Source organism: Carex rostrata, chromosome 31 (assembly GCF_964058835.1).
Source record: "Carex rostrata chromosome 31, lpCarRost1.2, whole genome shotgun sequence".
Classification (NCBI taxonomy): Eukaryota; Viridiplantae; Streptophyta; class Magnoliopsida; order Poales; family Cyperaceae; genus Carex; species Carex rostrata.
In genome coordinates this window covers 952714-972115 of record NC_135948.1, presented here as the reverse complement: position 1 = coordinate 972115, position 19402 = coordinate 952714, and the positions used below count along the sequence as shown (strand labels likewise).

Genomic DNA, 19402 nt, shown 5'->3' with positions numbered 1-19402 from the left:
ATCCATATGCGATTTAGAGGGCCAACTGTACGCAAAATCACATGAAAGACAGTGAGCAATTTATCTCCCAGCAAACCGTGCAGCTGATTTATTCAACTACATACGACTTCGGCATCCACACACGATAACTGTCAGATCAATGGTTACAACTCTAAACTTGGCAACCAAGCTCCACTAAGCCCATTAACACATTTGGACAAATGAGAACTCTTCTTCTCGTCATAACAGAACAGAGAACTCATTATACTCATGTATTATATATAGTTTAGATCTAGGGTTCTCTAAGGGAGACTTTTGCAATATAGAAAATGATAGAATAGTAAAATAATGAAGTCTCCACTAGAATAGAAAGAAAGTACATGAATTGAAGACGTTGTGCATGAGAGATGAGACTATCTAAGTGTACTCTTTCCATCTCTCTGTTTTGTTCTTCTTCTTCTTCATGTCTCTTGTATCTTTTGTTGTTGAACCCGCCATGAGCGGCTAAGCAACTCTTTTCTAGGGTGAAAACATGTAATCTTAAATTTTTATGAGTTTAATCTAAAGGTTCATTTATATTTATAATTTGCGCTTGATCTGAATTCTTTTTGCATTTTATTCTTTGTATTACTACCTAACTTGGTGCATGTAACCTCGCCACCATGGAGATGTGCACTCCATAGTAGGCATATAGGGTTGACCAGTAGGAATAGTGTACAATTATCTTAGATCTAATAAGGAAAATAGACGTACCTGTTGATCCCTTGTGATCCGACCTTAGTTAGAGACCTACTGGAATATAGATCTGCATACGAACGTCGTGCTCTATAGACTTATAGTGGGGTAATCTTGGTTATTTCAACTACGGAAGGTATAAAGGAATGACGTAACTGTGAACTTAAATCCTTCTAGTCTTGGTAATTGAGACTTATCATTGATCGTTATGCGATTGTTTAGGGTGAGGCTAGGGTACCATCCCCTCACCAGTTCTACTCAATTAGGGTGTTATAACGTACCTGTGATTAACACTAGAACATGATTAGCAACTCTCATATTGCATTTGATACCAATACAAGGCGTGTGTGATTTTGACAAGAGCATAAACCATTATTGTACGATTCACGCAATAACATGCAGATAGTGACATAGCTGCACGTGATTGCTCAGTTGACCAGAAACTAGATTAAATGAGTAAAAATGATAGAATGTATGATCCCTAGAAGCCCATCTTCTAAACATCCAAACATCTATTGCACTATTGTAATTGAACATTACAACCAAACAACCAAACAACTCAACTAAACAACCAAAACAACTTAAAGAACAAATAACTTAGACTTGATTAGTGATTAGATCTCTTAATACACCATCCACGTGGATCGACACCCCGATCTATACTATACTATAGGTTTATGCGCTTATGAATCGATTGTAGAGCAGACAATTAGGGTTATAAATATTATTAGCTCTAATTTTGACCCATCAAGTAGCACCAAGGTAGATCGTCCAATCGTGACGTAGCGAGATGTATACTATAGGTTTATGCGCTTATGAATCGATTATAGAGCAGACAATTAGGGTTATAAATATTATTAGCTCTAATTTTGACCCATCAAGCAGCACCAAGGTAGATCGTCCAATCGTGACGTAGCGAGATGAGGGTCAATAAGTGGTCGAGGTAGAAATGAGGCAAAAACATGCCACTATCGTTCCTGACTTTGTGGAAAACCCCTACGGATATGAAAAAAAAGGTTGATCCAGAGCCTCCAACATTGGACGATGAGTTTGTTCCATATACTTATACTGGTAAGGCTAGCACTTCGTCGGCTGTCACTGATCCAAAGCCGCCTCCTAAGGAGTAGGATTAATAAAAATGACAGATTTTATGTTTTATGTAGTAGTATGCTTGTTGTTACTTTTGTTTTGTTGTTTATTTATTTGAATTTAACCAATTTATTTTTGTTTGTTGTTACTTTTGTTTTGTTTTGTTGTGTAATTTAATAACAAAAAAAGATTTAAAAAAAATGTAAATACTATCATAAAAATATCATAAAGTAGCACATAAAATATAACCAAAATATAATATAATTTAAACTAAAACTATCAGGGAATAAAAATATCATAATATATGCCAAATGTAAATACAATTAAAGTATGCAAGCAGTGGGAGATACATCATCGGGATGACATCACCGTTGAAATCAACAAACATGACATAACCAAAGAGGTCCATCACGAAGTCCCATGTATATATGCAATACAAAGTAGATAGTAAAATATTTTTCAAAATAATATAAAGTATATAATAAATGTAATAGAAATAGTTTATAAGTATTACCTTTAAATATCGTGAGGAGTGGACTGTGCATCTAGACCGACGTTGAAGTGCGCTCACATCTTGGTCATCTACATATGGAACTTAGACCTCCCATGACTGGTCCGTAACTTCAGAGGATAAGCTCCCAACAACTCCTCGATGCGATCAACAATCTCTCTGTTGCAACTGCTGTCAGATACTCCACCAACGAGTGTGCACATGATAGGCAAACCCCATAGGGCACTCACATCCTGAAGTGTCACCATCATCTCTCTAAATGGTAAGTGGAACGTGTGCATCTCGGAACGCCATCGCTCCATTAGTCCTGCAATGAGAGAGGCATTGATGATGCCACTCACACTATCCAGAATGGAGACAAAACTATACAGCCCCAAATTTTGAGATAGGGTCCATCGCCTCGTAGTACATACTGCATCTGAACGCACCGCAACTTGACATCTAAAAGGCTTGTGTCATGCATTGAAAAAAGCAATCCACAATGAATTATAGATAGTGTTAACACAATAAAATTTAAACTTTAAAAAAAAGCTAAAAAAAAGTAATCCAGTACCTCACGAGAAGCCAGTGAGACTCGGTGGTCGCCGTGGGACATTTATAGGAGAGGACCGAAATGGTCTGTGCTATCAGGGGCGATCGACTCATCAGCAGGGGCTTCTACTGGCACTCTCCTAGGCTATCCTCCAGCCATCCTAATTTCAAAAATAAATTACGCTAAGTTGCGACAAAACATGATAATTACGCTAAAATATGCTAAAAATATGCTAAATGAGCTAAAATAGACTAAAACATGAAAAAAATACTAATTGCGCTAAAATATGTTAAAATATGCTAATTGCGCTAAAACATGCTAAAATACGCTAAATATACTCTAATTTTCTAAGATTCTTCTCAAGCATCTCGGGTCTCCAAATAAATTATGCTAAGAGCGTTTTCCTTCCTCTCAACCTAAATGCATAGCAACAGACACAAGTCGGGCTCATTTTTGGTTGTGCTCAAACTGACTTGCCTATAACTTATTGGGGGATGCCGTTGACCATTAATAAACCTAAGCACTATGATTTTCTACCTTTAATTGGGAAGATAAAAGATTAGAGGGATGGCAAGGAAAGCTTTTATCTAGAGGAGGTAGGCTACTGTTGTAGAATTCAGTACTGGCAGCAATTTCGGTCTATATAATAACATGCTTTGTGCTACCAAAAATTGGTGGTGAGGAGAGTTAATTCAGTGAGAAGACGATTTATGCGGGCTACATCGAAAATACAACAAAGAGGGGGATATCTTTGTTCAACTAGCAATTGGTATGTACTCCTAAATGATGGGGAGGACTGGGAGCAGTAAATTTAGAATTGAGGAACATCTCATTAGTCCTAAGATGGTAGTGGAAACTACAGACCAACCTAAACTGCTTATAGTCAATCACGATCAATGCAATAAGAGGATTGAATTCGTAGGCTAATGGCACAAGAATTTGGATGGTTCAAGGTTCACATTTTTGGCAAGAACTTATCAAGCTGCAAGACCTATAACACTGGAGTATTGAAGTGGTAATTGGGAACGGTTTAACCATTTCATTCTGATATGACAAATGGGGACATGAACTATTAAGAAAATTGAAAGACGGTATGCACATGCCTATCCTCCAAAGTGTCTCTCTTAGAGAAGCTTGGACACTCCTACAATACATGGACCCCAACCAGTTCTATAATATTTTTGACAACAATACGGTGTAGTTCCAAGACAGGGAAGATGAAACTAGATGGCGCTAGACTAAGAAAGGAACCTATACAACTTCTTCCTTCTACAGAATCATGCAAACATGAGGTGTAGTAGGGTGGCGGTTCCTTTACACATGAAAAACCATCACCCTATTGAAGGTCAAAGTATTCACAGTATTGATGTTGATGGATCAAATACTCACTCACGATTCAATGGCTAGGAGAGGAATGCAATGTGACCTTAGCTGTGTAATCTGTGATTCTTGCCACCTAGAAATAGGGAATCATCTATTCTTTACGTGTAGATATGCAGATATGGTATGACAAGAAATAGCAAGAAACAGAAAAAAAAAGGACCTGCTTTTTTATAGAAAAACAGAGTCTATTCCTTCTAACATTTACAAAAATAAATCTAAAAAACATAAATTAAAAAACAGAATTTAAAAAACAGAATTAAAAAAACAGAATTAAAAAAACAGAAATTAAAAACAAAATTTAAAAAACAGAAATTAAAAACAGAATTTAAAAAACAGAAATTAAAAACAGAAATTTAAAAACAGAATTTAAAAAACAGAAATAAAAACAGAAATTAAAAAAACAGAATTAAAAAAACAAAAACTAAAAAACAAAAATTATAAAACAGAATTATAAAAACAGAAATTAAAAACAGAAATTAAAAAACATAAATTAAAAAACAGAAATTATTGAGAACGGGTCGGTCTGCATATCCATCTTGTGAACGGGTCCGTTCGCAGAACCATTTAGAGAACGGGTCAGATCGAGAATGGGTCAGTCCGCAAATCCATTACGCGAACGGGTGGTGATCCGTCTGCAAATCTATTACACGAATATGACGGAATCTTAAATTTAGTAATTCAGATGTATTCATTTAATTTCGATTTATTAGGGTGGGAACTAAAAAAAACGGCCTTATTTGAAACGAGTATGCTTCCTTGGTGGATTTTTGGGTCCCACGTCTGAATTATTATAGGTAGTAGGTATAGGTCGTAGTCTTTTTGGTTATTTTGTCTAAGGATTTGAAGATTTCAATTTATGCATGGATTCGGATATTGTGGTGTGATAACAGACAGGCGTACCATATTGCAAGACTGCAAGTCTATGACAGAAGGATTTTAAATTGATAAATGTAGTAATAACAGAGGTCACAGGTGTACCATATTGCAAATCGATGACAGAAAGATTTTAAATTAATAAATGTAATAACAAGGTTTCTGAATGATACGCTTATCCATATTATTACGGAGTTCTTTTTTAGCACCTCTCTACCAATTTGATGCATTTTGTAACAAAAAGATATATAACTGCTGATTGAATCTGAATATATTTTTAGAGGTGGCTCTACGGTGGTCAATTATATATAGAAGTACATGGTCACTACTATGATTTTAAAATCTTAATTGAAGATATTGAAATTTGATAGTTTTGCAGGGGTGGCCATGTGATTTTTTAAGGTAAACTTGGTATGGACTATGGACGCATAGAGATTAAAGAAGTGAATTTTGGGGAAGTTTTAATGGAAATTAATATAGATTAAAGACATGGTATTATGAAAGCAACTAAAATAAAATAAATAAATATTAGGAAAAAAATTTAGTCAATCATCTCTTCATGTAGCCATGACACTGTCATCAAATAGCATGTTTAATAGTATTAATTGCATATGATATTAGATTGTCAAAACAAAAATAATAATCAAAGTAAATCAAGAATTACATCTCAAGGAATATAAAAAAGGCTAAAAATCGAGATATAGAAAGGACCAGGTTATTTATCCCCTTTTTTTTATATATATATTTGCCTATTTTATTGTAACCAAAATCGGATGAAAATAAATCATCTGAGGACGAACTCCAAATTTTTTTTCCTTGATTGGAAAGGATAGTAAATCCTTGAGCCTGTTCAGGCCCTTTTGGAAACATATTTTAAATATACAAAAAATCGTTCCATTTTGGTACGTATTTTGCAAAAACGTTTTTATTTTGGGATGTATTTTGAAATTCTTTCCATGATCCAAGGTCTGCTTCTGGCCTTTATTTTCAGAGAAAAAGGTAATTTCATGGAAGATAATCAATTTTGTTGTTTGCGAAGAGTTGACCCCAAACTTCTATTTTTAATTATCCCTTAATTACCAATTATGCAATCAATGACAATGACCTCCATCGTCATTAATTTACTTTTTAACGCTAAATTTCTACTATCAAATTAATGTCCATAATAAAATTAGACTTTTATGAATTACAACACTTTTAGTTTTCAATATCAATTTTAAATTAATGATAATTTCTTACTTCGTAATGTTTGCTCTTTCATTTATAAATAAAAATAATCATACCAATTTTAATTATTTATGAAACTGTCTTTCCTATAAAAAATAACATAAAGCATACAAAATTAAAAAAATAGACCCACATTTCATGTAGTATGAATATTTAATCAAGTGCATGCATTTTTTTTTAATTTTTCTACAAGTTGAAAAACCATGTTTTATAAATATTTTAAATAGTATACTTATACTATAAACATCCAAGTGTATTATGATCATTTTGTATTTTAATTGAGGAATACATAGTACATTAACTTGGGGTAATATTATTAATTGCACAGATCGAAATATGATTGTCAGATTAAAGATTTGAATTTAAACTTTCACAAATTAATTGATAATGACCTATAATGACATTACCCCTTTATAAATATTTCAGATTAAATTAGTCATAAATGACTGATTGAATACGACAAGAAATTAAGATGTTAATTGGTAAAGATAGAGCTAGTGAGATCACTTGACAATATTTTTATTTTAATGATTTCTACAATCTTTTAAAAAAAAAAATAATTTAAATCTAAAATTATACGCATAATCTATATTAACAACAAATTATATTTATTAAATATTATGAGATTTTGGTGTATTGTCAAATATACTTAAACTTTATGGTAAATGATCATTTATCTATGTGTCCAGCATAATTATAAATTTGGTTTGTAATTTTAAATTTATTGTCAAAATTGTCAAAATAATCATTGTCTAAGTTATGAGGAAAAATGGGTTGTGATGAGGCAACCATCATAACTGGTACACGCAAAGGAGATAAGGTCCCTCCTCTTTGAAGATATATACACTAACAAAATTAATGACATGTTGCAATTAATTGGAACTAAATTTTGTTAGTATTGTCATCAATTTCAAGAATTGTTGCTAATTTTTAAATTATACATTGTTATTGAAGCGTGGACCGTTGGATTAGCGATTAATGCCATAAGTCAACGTATTAAAAACTGACCCAAAATTTTGTGGTACTGAACTACTGATGATTTTTTAAACAAGACCATAAAATTTTGTGGTATTTCAACTGTATCCTTCATCAAACAAGTATTAAAAAATAAAAATAAAAAAAAGCTGTGAAGCCGAAGTTGTCTGCCATTGGTAATCGTAATTCAATTGTGTCATTCTTCACTGAGCATTAATTGTTACCAATATATTATATATGCTGCATACAACAAACCAAAGGAGTAAAACATTATTATTTATTAACTATATATATTCTGAGGCGACCCTTGTATTCAGAAGCACTCAATTCACACCAATTGTAAGCTCAAACTTTGTCAATTAAAATCAGAATCTTGGTCACAACAGAATAATTAGGAAGAACTGGTAAGGGTTAGGAAATTAGAAACAATCAATTACAGATTACATAATCCAATTCTCTACACTAATTACGAAGCTCCTTGTGCTGGAATCAATCCAATCCAATCCAATCCATCGGTTGGATTGCTAGATTGAATCTCCGCTTGCCATCTCAGCGCCTACGTGGATAAACCTAGCGTCTATCCATCTGATGCGTTGGTCCCGCTTCGCAGCCTTTGTTTATCAACGGTCGCCTTCCCATTATCTTCTTCCGGTCCCACTGTCAGCGACTGACTGTCGTTACTTGCCTCCGCTTTGCCCGTCTTGCCCAGTTTTCTTTCTTCTTCGTCGCCTTGTTTGACTGAGCCAAAATTGGATTAAATCATCCCCAATTCAGCTCCTGATCGTGACATATTCCCACCAAGTGATTACACTTGAATTAATCATCAAATTGGAGCTCCGTAGTAAAGCCCATTTAAAAGATTTTTCCCGGATTCCATTGTCCAATTAATTAACTTTCTTCACGCTTCTGAGTTCAACAATCGAATTCTCATCTCTGAGTTAACTAAAATTTTGAGTTCTGTTCCGGACCGTCCGATTTAAATCTACACGAATATTAAAGGCCGTGCATTACAGGCATGGACTGGATTGATCCTAATTCTGATCGCACGGCCCGTAGCTAACCTCAAGAGATTCGTTAATGCAGAGGTGGACTCTCAATAACCCCCCCACCAGTCTAACTACTTTAATAACGCACCGGTCCTTGAACCACATTATTAATCTCACCAAATCCTTCACAAATCCCTCATTTCATTTCTCATATCACCATCAATATTTCCTCCTCTCCTCTCCTTCCTATCTTTCTTTTTTTCCCTTTTTTTCATCCACCAGTAATGAAAGCTCAAAACCCCAGTGGTGGTATGGCTACCGCCTCTCAGCCAGTCGCATCGGAAAGCGTGCTTCGAAAAATTCTCCTCTCTTACTTCTATGTGGCAATATGGATTTTGCTGAGCTTCACGGTGATTGTGTACAACAAGTACATCCTAGACCCAAAGATGTACGATTGGCCTTTCCCGATCTCCCTTACCATGATACACATGGGATTCTGCTCCTCCCTTGCTTTTGCACTCGTTCGCATATTTCGTTTTGTCAACCTGCCATCGTCCATGACATCTTCTCTCTACTTCAAATCGGTGGTCCCGATCGGTGCATTGTATGCCCTCTCTCTGTGGTTCTCCAACTCAGCATACATCTACTTGTCCGTGTCGTTTATTCAGATGCTTAAGGCACTCATGCCGGTTGCTGTTTACTCGACCGGCATTCTTTTCAAGAAAGATAATTACAACAGCTCGATCATGCTCAATATGCTCTCAATCTCATTTGGCGTGGCCGTGGCGGCTTATGGCGAGGCACGGTTTGATATATGGGGTGTGACACTGCAGCTGGCAGCAGTTGCTTTCGAGGCAACCCGGCTCGTTCTCATTCAAATCTTGCTCACCTCAAAAGGGATCTCTCTAAACCCCATTACCTCTCTGTATTATGTCGCACCGTGTTGCTTTGTATTCCTTGCTGTACCATGGTCGGTGGTTGAGTTGCCTCGTCTTCGTACCATGGCTACTATCCAACCAGATTTGGTAACTTTCGGTACTAACTCTTTGTGCGCATTTGCACTCAACCTTGCCGTGTTCTTGCTAGTTGGAAAGACCTCAGCGCTAACAATGAATGTGGCCGGAGTGGTGAAGGATTGGTTGTTGATTGCTTTCTCCTGGTCAGTGATCAAGGACACAGTTACCCCGATCAATTTGTTTGGATACGGCATCGCATTTCTCGGGGTTGCATATTACAACCATGTCAAGTTGCAAGGGCTTAAGGCGAAAGAGGCTCAAGGAGAGAAGAAGCCCGCATCGGCACAAGAAACTGATGAGGAGGCCGGTGAATTGCTTAGGAACATTGATGGCAGAGGGGATCAAGCCAATGATTCTAAGGCCTAATTTTACTTGTATTTGATTTTGATATCCATAATACTTTGTTATTCTGAATCATGAATTTATTTGATGTATTATTACTGTTAGTTAATATAATTGGAAACAGAGGACATTCTCTATTCGGAAACACCTAAATAATTTGGGTTTGACTGGTAGATAAGAAAATTTCCGAAAAATACAGTAATAAATTATTAATTTCCCTTTTATATTTATTGTAGACGTATCAATATTCTGTATTTAATGGTGATTTATATTTGGAAAAAATATATTAACTTGGTGGAGAATCACTACTTGTACTTTCTAACAAAGCAAAAATGATTATGGATTCCCATGTATGTATGTTATAGTGCATAAACAGAAAGCAATAGGATATTTTGTACTTCATTTCTTTGATTTGAAGATATTTTTAATTTTTAATTATATAATATATCAACGTCACTGCAGTTGTGTCCAATTTACACGTTTAACCGATTCCACACGAAGTACCTTTCAAAATTGGAAGGGATGCTGACTTGGTGCCAAGCAACGACAAAGAGAGCTTTTCTCAATTAGACACCTTTACCGTTTCCATTATTTGGTTTTCTGGTCAACTTGAAAATAGAAAAATAAAATATAAACAGTTAGGTTTCTAAAGAAAATAGAACAATTTAATTAGTCTTTCTTGTACGATGACTAAGTCACTATGATTAAGCTCGGCATGTCAACAAATTTTTGTAAGATAGAACATGCTAACACGTTAATTTAGAACTATTCAAATCGCATGCACAAGTGATACCTTTTCATATCCCAATGGAAGTCAAGCAATTTCATGAAATAATGCATTGGATCTTGAGTTCCTTAAAAAATGAAAAAGTGGTAACTTCAAAATTAAATTGAAAAACAATTGATGAAAAGAAGATCGTTGAAGCCAAGTTACAGGTGTTGGGATTCCCAGCGTTGTTTAGATTATCTCTTATTTTATATGAGCCTATTTAAGCCTATCAGCCTATGAGTTGTTATCTCAGTTTGAATGGTTCAAGAAGTACATAGAACATCACTGTATATATTAAGTAAATCATTTGCATTCAAATTGGACAGTTTCAGGTCCGCATGTAGCTAGTTAATTACAAATATTTACAAACTGACTTATGCAGAGGTTTTTAATCCAAATAGAAATTTACCTATTGCTAACAATATGCACAATCCGCACCCCTATAATTAAATAAAGAATAAACAATATATTAGCACTTCACAAACGAAAATTAAAAGACCTATCTGGACACAATCCGAAGATTTGCCAAGTGAGACTTCACAAAAGAGCTCATCTGATTCCAGAGAGAGAATTTAGATCCGAAAAGCCGAACTTGCACCGATTTGCGCATTCCTTCTCTCGCATACTCCAATTCTCTAGAAACGCCAAGTTCTTCATATTCTGGTTCTTCAATGAAGGGCAATGCAATTGACCCGTCTGACTCAAGGTTTTCAATCCAACCCCTTAGCAAAAAGTTAATAACCTATTGAAGAAGAAGGAAGAAATTCATATAAAAAGACCTCATAGTTGTAACAAACTTGTAAAATTACTAAAGCACCATCAATCTCCCAATTTTTAAAAAATAATTTGGGGTAGAAGAAAGTTACATGCTGAGAAGGGCATCAAAGTGTATGGTAGACCACAAAGGAATACAGAGTAAAAGAAGTTTTCATGATAGCAGCTTGGCCATTGTTTTGTTCTTTTTCATTTTTTTCTATCTTGGCAGCCAGTCGATTTCTTTAAGATATAATTTAGTGAGCAAATTTGTTGAAACTGAAATGATGTATGTTGTATTTACCTCAGGGACCTCATCATGGGGGCAGTGACCAGCAGGGCTAATTTCATAATATGGTGCATCGGGCACCTTACGTTTGACTTGGAGGCCCCAAATGGGTCTTACCCAGGGGTCTTCTTTGCCATACATAAGGCATATTGGGATTCCTTGAATTTGGCACCTGAACAAAATAAATTCCTTATGAGTGCACAAGAAACTGAGCATCAGAATACCATGGGCACACTGGTACCTATGCAAAATTTGTGGTCCCTAGTGATATTTTGAATAAAATCCCTTGACCAATAAACTAAGCAAACTAAGTAATAAATAGTTGTAAGGACAAGGTAAAAGAAAGAAATAAAAAACAAAATACTGATAGCAAGTTCATCCAGCCGCATGAAAAATATATGCATCAAGTAAAATAAGATGTGGGCCATTAGAAAAAGAGGTGTTTCACAGAACAGAATTATAGAGCTATTATTGAATTATATGATCATCAGTGCCTAAAGTATGTTGCATTTCCACTTTGGTCCTCGAAGCTTCAAAGTACATTTTGTTTCTTAAACAATCTTGGTCCTACAGTGAGTGACCTTCTACCAAAAAGTGCAGAAAATCATCCATCATCAAAGAACTCACACCAAACTAGACTTTTGGTTTCACCTTGTTACAAACAATGCATATTAAAAAAGTCTAAAAGTTCCGGGACCAATCAGAAAGCCAGTCACTTTTTACTCTTTAAGCAAAGGGCACAAAGGATCAAAATGGTTGGTTTCGTGATATGAAGGACCAAAACAATCAAAATTAAATATAAGATTCTCCAGAGACCAGACTGGGTCTGAAATCTAACAAAAAGAAATAAATAAAACTCTAGAAGTTATATCAGAATAATATAAATGAAAACATGAACCATTCTGTCGTTATGCTAATTAGAAGTAAAAACATCTCTTAATTTATGACCAAAGGGTGTTACTGTGCAAAGATTGGTTAATTACCTGGATAATGCCTCTTGGAAGGAAAGCTGACCCCTGGGAGCGAACATAATTGAGGCGAATGATGCTGCGGCTGCCGGGTGTTGTGTTGTCTCAATAATGCGAGAGAACACTTTGTTAACGTCTGTCGAGTGGTCAGCATAGACTTGCTTCAGTATCTGTTCTATGCTTTTCGGGTCGCTGATCTTTTGCCATCTGTATCAGAAAACGAGATCAAGCATTATGAATCTGTCCCAAATGGGGGTGGTGCAGGTCCAGAGCATATCCAACAGTAAAGAATCTGTCCCAGATGGCACCAACTAAATACGAATTTCATCACCATAGCTTATTTTAAGCCTCAATCAAGCCATCCATGTTAGTACAGGTCCACTTGTACCCATTAAATACAGTGTGTCATATTGGGTTGAAGTAAACAATACAAACCAAGCAAAGAAACAAAGGGAAACGTAATGGTAGAGTTTTTTCATTCAATGTTATAACTTAAAAAGAGTTATAAGATTAAAAACTAATCAGAGAAGTGAATAACTAAATATGACAACATACGAAATTAATCACCCAAAAAGGAAAATCCTTTTATCTTACCCTTAGTATGCTATGTGCCTGCTAAAACAATTTAACAAAAAAGACAAAAAAAAATCCCATATCAACTAATATACTTACACTATTTCGGTAAGCTTCCTGATAGAAGCGGGAAGAGGAAAAGTCCCAGACCATCGGAAAATCTTCGAAAGACGAGGTGACCTTTCAGGGTTTGGCAGAAATCCCCAAAATGGAGTTGCATTTAGCAATGTAATTCCTTTTACGAGATGCGGGCAGCAGGCTGCAAAGTAAAGAGCCATAAAGCCTCCTAAGGAATTCCCTACTATGTACACTGGCTCACCTATCACCTTCAAAATAAAAAAATAATTGTGTATATAAGATTAAAATAGGTTAATAATAACTATAGAGTAACCGAGATTTTAGATAGCTACTGTTCACTGTCAGATACAGTTGGCATATTAGTAACTCATTGTGCAAGTAATGAAGATAACTTTTAGTAGAGGTTGTCAGAAAAACCGGCTCATTAGCAAGCCTGATAGTATTGCTTTGTGCGTTTGAATGAATATGGGCACATGTGTTTACACATGTGCATGACCACAATGTTATAAGCTTAAACTTAATCAAGAATCCCTACTATCAAAACAAACAGACAATTTCAGAGTTTAGATCAATGGTGCTATCTTCTTGTTGACCATTTTAATAAAAGGGAAAACACATTAACTTAATAGTTCAATACAATAAGGTTCACAGTTTCACACTGAACTAATGTCCAGTAACAGGTGAAAATTATATAATATAACTCAATTACACCTGTATTAAGAAATCTATTTGCAAAAATATCAAATCACCCATACCTGTTCGACAAAATGTTGAACTTGGTCCCGCCACAAATCAACCGAGTATGCCAACTCGCTGGCCCACGGCTGAGACTCCTCTCCAAATCCCCAAAAATCTTTCTCGCCCTCGCTACCAGGTGTCGGGTCTTCACCCGGTAATGACATACCTTGCCCCAAAAAATCCAAAGCCCAAACCCTGTAATCACACCCCAAGTCTCTCAATTGCTTCTCAAAATGAAATGATCCAACCCCAAATCCAGGTAAAAACAGCACCGCTGGAGCATGGGTATTTTCAATTCCTGATGTTTCATAGTGTACAGATAATTTGGGTTTATAATCCCAGAAAGAGCTACTGATTGGGGACCCGTTATTCCCCTCAGACCCGTCTGGCAATCCCGGGATGTTCAATTTTGTAATTTCACCTGATTTATCAGCGACGCTTCTAGTACCAAAATCTCCATCTGCTACTAACAAATTGTTAGTGGAAACTAAGCTCTCACAAATGAAGCTTTTACTTCTAGGTAGAGAGATCCGACGAGGCCGCAAATTGAAGCAATTGGTGTCAAGAAATCTCAAGCTGAGACTTGGTTTTTGGTGGCATGAGATAGAAGAGTGACTGCACGAAACCAATTCCATCTTTCTAACAACTGAGAGAGAGAACACAGTAAACTGTACGATTAGTTAACAATTTAGTTACTGATTACTAAATTTCTCTATTTAATTAGTTGAACACCTTACCTCCAGCTAAGGGTTTAGAGACGCCTCTCTCCGCGAGATTCTTTCTATTTGGTTTTGAGAGATCGAATGTGAAAGGATTTTTTTCTTCGAGAGAGAGTGAGAGAACGAGAAATTCTAAAAAGAAATATAAAGGGCAAAATAACATGAGAAAAATGAGGGAGACATCCCTGAACTCTGAAGTGAGGAGACTCGGAGTTCTTAGTAGGCCCCAGTGTTACAAAGAAAAAATGCTCACTTGTGATTCGCTGATATGGCTGTTTCTGTTTGGTTACAACACGATAAATGTTACTTGTCCCCAAAACATTATCTCCATGCATGAGGAGAGCCCGATTGTCTCCAATCAGTTAAGATTAAATTAAATTTTGTCCTAAACTGCAGTTCTGTTAGAAAATATGTTTTAATCTGAAATAAGAAAAATATGGACTAAAGTAAAAAAAAAAAAAAAAAAACATACATAGAAAACGTCTGCTCTAGTATTAGTAACAAAATAAGACTTCAATTTATAATACAAACCAATTATAATAATTGTTAGATCCTATAAAAAATAATAATGATTGTTAGAAAAATACAAAATATAGTATTGTATAAGAGATTGTATAACTTACTGATGATGTGTAGTTAAAAGAGAAAATAAACAAACTTAAAAAGAATATAATATAAATATTATAGAAAACTAAATAAATATATAGTTCATATAACTATTTCCACTTAATAAACAAAATGCTTATTTTTGTTGTAGAATACTATACATTTTACAAAATAAGTTCTATTGACATCATAATATAAAAAAAGGTAATATCTATAATAGAAGGTATTAACATGAGTACATGACAGTGATTGACTTTTGTAGTAAAATATGTCTACTTTAATAAAAGTGTTTAGAACAGCATATAGGTGGGCTCATATTTAAAACTAATCATTCTTCATAATTTCTAGTGGAACTCATTTGTATTATTAAAAATTTACATAAAAACATATGTCAAGTAACAATTGTTTATAATTTTTGGCAACAATTAACACTATATATATTTTAATGAGATTGTTGAAAAGATTAGCCAATTGAAGAAAAAAGAACAAAAATCATATATGGTGAATTATTTCATTTTTCTCGAACAATTGAATTGTAATCTATATTAGTATAAAAAATAAAAAATGCATTTATCTTATCAAATAAAATTAAAGTACGTTTAATCCGTACAGTTGCTGAAATAAGGTGTTACTATTTTGAGATAGATAACAATCCGGTGTGGAAGATAATAGTATCTCTACAGGCTACAGCAGTACTGGTCTATACGGGAGTATGTTACACGTGTAGAAAACTAGTTGTTTCGGAAATCTGCTACAACTGCTCCATTTAAAGGGTCCCGATTAGCGAAAATTTCGGATCGTGAAATCTCATCTGTACGGTCCTGATAGCTTGAAATTATCCAAGTATCCATAGAGAAAGGAGACGATCCCGTAGGGAAAAGGCACCATCACGGTCATGGATGCGTGCACGTTACGTGGCAAGAGGAGAGGAGAGATGGGAGGGTGGGTGAAGTCTCTCTTGCTTGGCGTAACACACTGTCATTTGATTGGCGGTTGATATTTTCTTGACCCCACTTTTAGTTTGTCTCTTTGTTAGGCTGTTTTTCAGTTGGTCTCACCTTGGTAAATTTTAAATTCCACCTCGTTGTCATTACTGAATTCACAAAAAAAAAAAAAATTTGACAAAAAGAAACAGAGAAAAGTCAAGACAGAAATTTTACGACTTAGTTTGTTGAGATGGTAATAAATGCTCAAATTTTATTTTTTATGACCTATTTTTCTCTTTTTGACAGAGTAATATGAATTTTTTTTTTTTAAAAAAGGCCAGAGCCCCGTTTCATATATCGAAACAGAGTAATATGATATTAAATTTATTTATTTTGGTGCATATGCTTTATTTATTTACTCTTTATTCGGTCATGAAATTTGGTACAATAAAAGAGGAGGGCTCAAATGCCTTCATTTTTTGTGCCTCCACTATGTCTTTATTTTTAAAAACTTTAATAATTCAAAATTTAAAACTTAAAAGTCAAAATAAAACTGTTGGATATGATCTACATCATTTTATCTATGCACGTGTAAAAAATTATGACATTTCAAATTTATTTTGATTGTCATCAAGAGCTTGTAAAAAAACATACTAATGTGGATGATTTCTAGACGTTGATTTTTTAACTTATTGATTCATATAAAAACAAAATTGAAATGTGATAATTTTATTTGAGCACATAGAGAAAATAATATATATCACATCTAATGATTTTATTTTAACTTTTAAGTTTTAAATTTTGAGTTATTAAAATTTAAAAAAATAGAAATATGATGGAGGGGAAAAAAAAAATGAGGCATTTGAACACTCTCACAGTAAAATTAGTTGGTTTACAATTTTCAATACTGGCCTTATGGGCCTAGAAAAAACAAATTTGATTAAAAACTGGGGCATCCATCAGAAATTCTCTCGCAAAGCCTGGTAAAATTGTCAACTGGGCCGACACAATTATGGCCCATTTTGGCGATACTACTCTTTTATTTATCAAATCAATTTTGGTGGTGAAAAGGATTAGCCTTAAATAATTGTCCTACTTAGCATTTTAAATAATGACCAAACAAATGTTCTCTCAGAAATTGTACAGAGGGATATATTTTAATTTTAATTTGAAATTGTGAATAACAAGAAAATATATTATTTGAAATTGACACATATTTTGCGAATTTACTGAAGACAGCAAACACTAATTGTAAAACATATATATTCATTTTCTAGCTGGTGTTCTGTACGAAGCACTAATTTTCCATGAAGAAACTCCGCCAAAAAAAAAAACAAAAAAACAATCATGTAGAAAATATTATTTTGGAAAATATGAGAACAGATTGGTAGCAGTGGCTTAATGTAATGTAAAGGACAAGGTAGGTAGGGAATGCCAATTATTTATCATCCACAGAATCAGATGTTATCTTAATTATATCCTTGCCTACTGTTTATATTTATTTAAAAGTGCATGCAAAGGCTGAGATGACATGACTTATCATGTCAAGTATATAATATAATAATAGTTCCACCTGGACCCCATACATTATATTTTATAGCAAGACACTATTGTTGTCACTATATAGGAGAGAAAAATATATTCGCACGCTTTAACCGAAACACTATTGTGGTCTTAGCACTCGATCAAAGTTCTCTATATATTTTTTCCAGAAATTATTAAACAATGAGGGCCTATTCGGCTCTGTTACTGTTTACGTGGACTTAATTTTTTTTCTTTCACAAAAACAGTAAAAAGCAGTTCAATTCTTATACCTACGTCCATTTCCGATAGTGGGCCGAACAGGCCCTAATGTGCATTATTTATCAACATTTTAATTTTCACAACCATGCATATATATCTACTTAATTATTTATTATCTTCCAAATTCACCTTATATATTATTATGACAGAATGGTGCAATATGTAAAAGAAAACATAATCATAATCACAAAAGTAACAACAACAATAATAATAATAATAATAAACAAAAATACAGCAATAATGATAACAAGAATACAGAATTAATTATTACAAGTGTTACATCAAGGTTAAGGTACGTACAGTCTTTACTGACAACCCACAAGGCAGGAGTGGAACTGCAAATAGTGCCAAAGTCTACACTTGCATGTGTAGTTGTTGTGCCACTTGGTTGCCAGGATTTGCACGACTGTGATCAATACCATTATGATTTATGAACAAATTTCAAAACAGGACTTGTTTGGTGACTGATTCAACCGTATACACCGGGTCTACGTATTTGTCTGCTTCCTCTTACATACTGACACTGTTATGTACGTAGTATTGAATCCCATGCAATATTAATTGGGTCTCACCATGCGCCACTATGTAAATATTTATCTTATAGCTGCAGGATTAATTGATTAAAGATATATAGTTGCAATTGTACTCAAAGTTGCTGTATTGCCAGATGTATGTTTACATGACCTTGCATTTTATATGGATTTGCCTTTACTATAACTTTTTTAAGTTTTTAATTTGGATTATGTCTCTTTCTCTTAGCTACACATCCCGACATTTTTATTAATATCCAACTTATAATATAATTGATCAAATCTGACTAGATTTTTTTGGTTTTTATTAAAAATATCCAAACCGTCAATATATAAGTCACGGTTTGGGATTCTTTTCTCTTCTTTTTTTTTTTTGTATATTTTGGACCAAACTAAAGTATGATATAAACTCAAATTCCAAACACAAGTGTTTGTGTGTGTATAATTTTATTTTATGGTTATTTTTCATCGAAGACCATGAAAGTTTAATAGTTGATAGTTCTAAATTAATTTTGATTATGCGATATATATATTTTATTTTATTTTGTTGTTATTTTTCACCGAATACCCTGAAAGTTTAATCATCGATAGCTTTAAATTAATTTTTATTACAAAGAAGTCCAATTTGATTAAATATATTTTATTTTATTTTGTGGTTATTTTTCACCGAAAACCTTAGAAGTTTAATCGAATATTAGGATTTTGAAAACTCGAATATTGAGCCGTAGCACGGGAGGCCTCTATGCAACCCATAGCACTGTAGCCAAGTCCTATATATATATAGGACTTGGCTACGGTGCTATGGGTTGCATAGAGGCGGGCTATGGTACATTGCAATGCATAGGCATTTTTGTGCATTAGACCATAAATCACCGATTCAAAGTCCAAATGACTGATCCAAACCGTTCATCTTGTTCTCCATATTAATATGTGCTTGGAGAACAAATTTTACATTTTTTAGAATTTTTTTACTATTTATTAAGCCACTTTGAAAATCACTAA

At 34.2% G+C, this 19402-nt stretch overlaps 1 protein-coding gene and 1 pseudogene across 2 annotated transcripts; one reads left to right on the top strand and one right to left on the bottom strand.

The window, feature by feature from the left end:
- The first annotated feature begins 8424 nt into the window (after window positions 1-8424).
- LOC144547351 (putative sugar phosphate/phosphate translocator At5g25400 pseudogene) lies at window positions 8425-9776 on the top strand (annotated as a pseudogene). Its single transcript, XR_013509072.1, has one exon. The product of XR_013509072.1 is annotated as a putative sugar phosphate/phosphate translocator At5g25400 pseudogene (transcript).
- Window positions 9777-10707: 931 nt separating this feature from the next.
- Window positions 10708-14718, bottom strand: PPH (pheophytinase). Its single transcript, XM_078295979.1, has 6 exons — window positions 14554-14718; window positions 13834-14462; window positions 13100-13326; window positions 12443-12634; window positions 11475-11631; window positions 10708-11159 (listed from the first exon to the last, which is right to left on the bottom strand). The coding sequence occupies exons 1-6, from the start codon at window positions 14696-14698 to the stop codon at window positions 10917-10919; spliced, it is 1593 nt and encodes a 530-aa protein (XP_078152105.1). The 5' UTR covers window positions 14699-14718; the 3' UTR covers window positions 10708-10916.
- Window positions 14719-19402: the final 4684 nt, after the last annotated feature.

Bases quoted from the DNA above. Each gene is read 5' to 3' on its own strand.
- PPH (XM_078295979.1), bottom strand. From the start codon at position 14,698: ATGTTATTTTGCCCTTTATATTTCTTTTTAGAATTTCTCGTTCTCTCA. The intron at 12,635-13,099 runs GTAAGTATATTA...TTTCTGATACAG, and splicing joins AGGAAGCTTACCGAAATAGT to ATGGCAAAAGATCAGCGACC. The intron at 11,632-12,442 runs GTAATTAACCAA...TATTTTGTTCAG, and splicing joins TTCCAAGAGGCATTATCCAG to GTGCCAAATTCAAGGAATCC.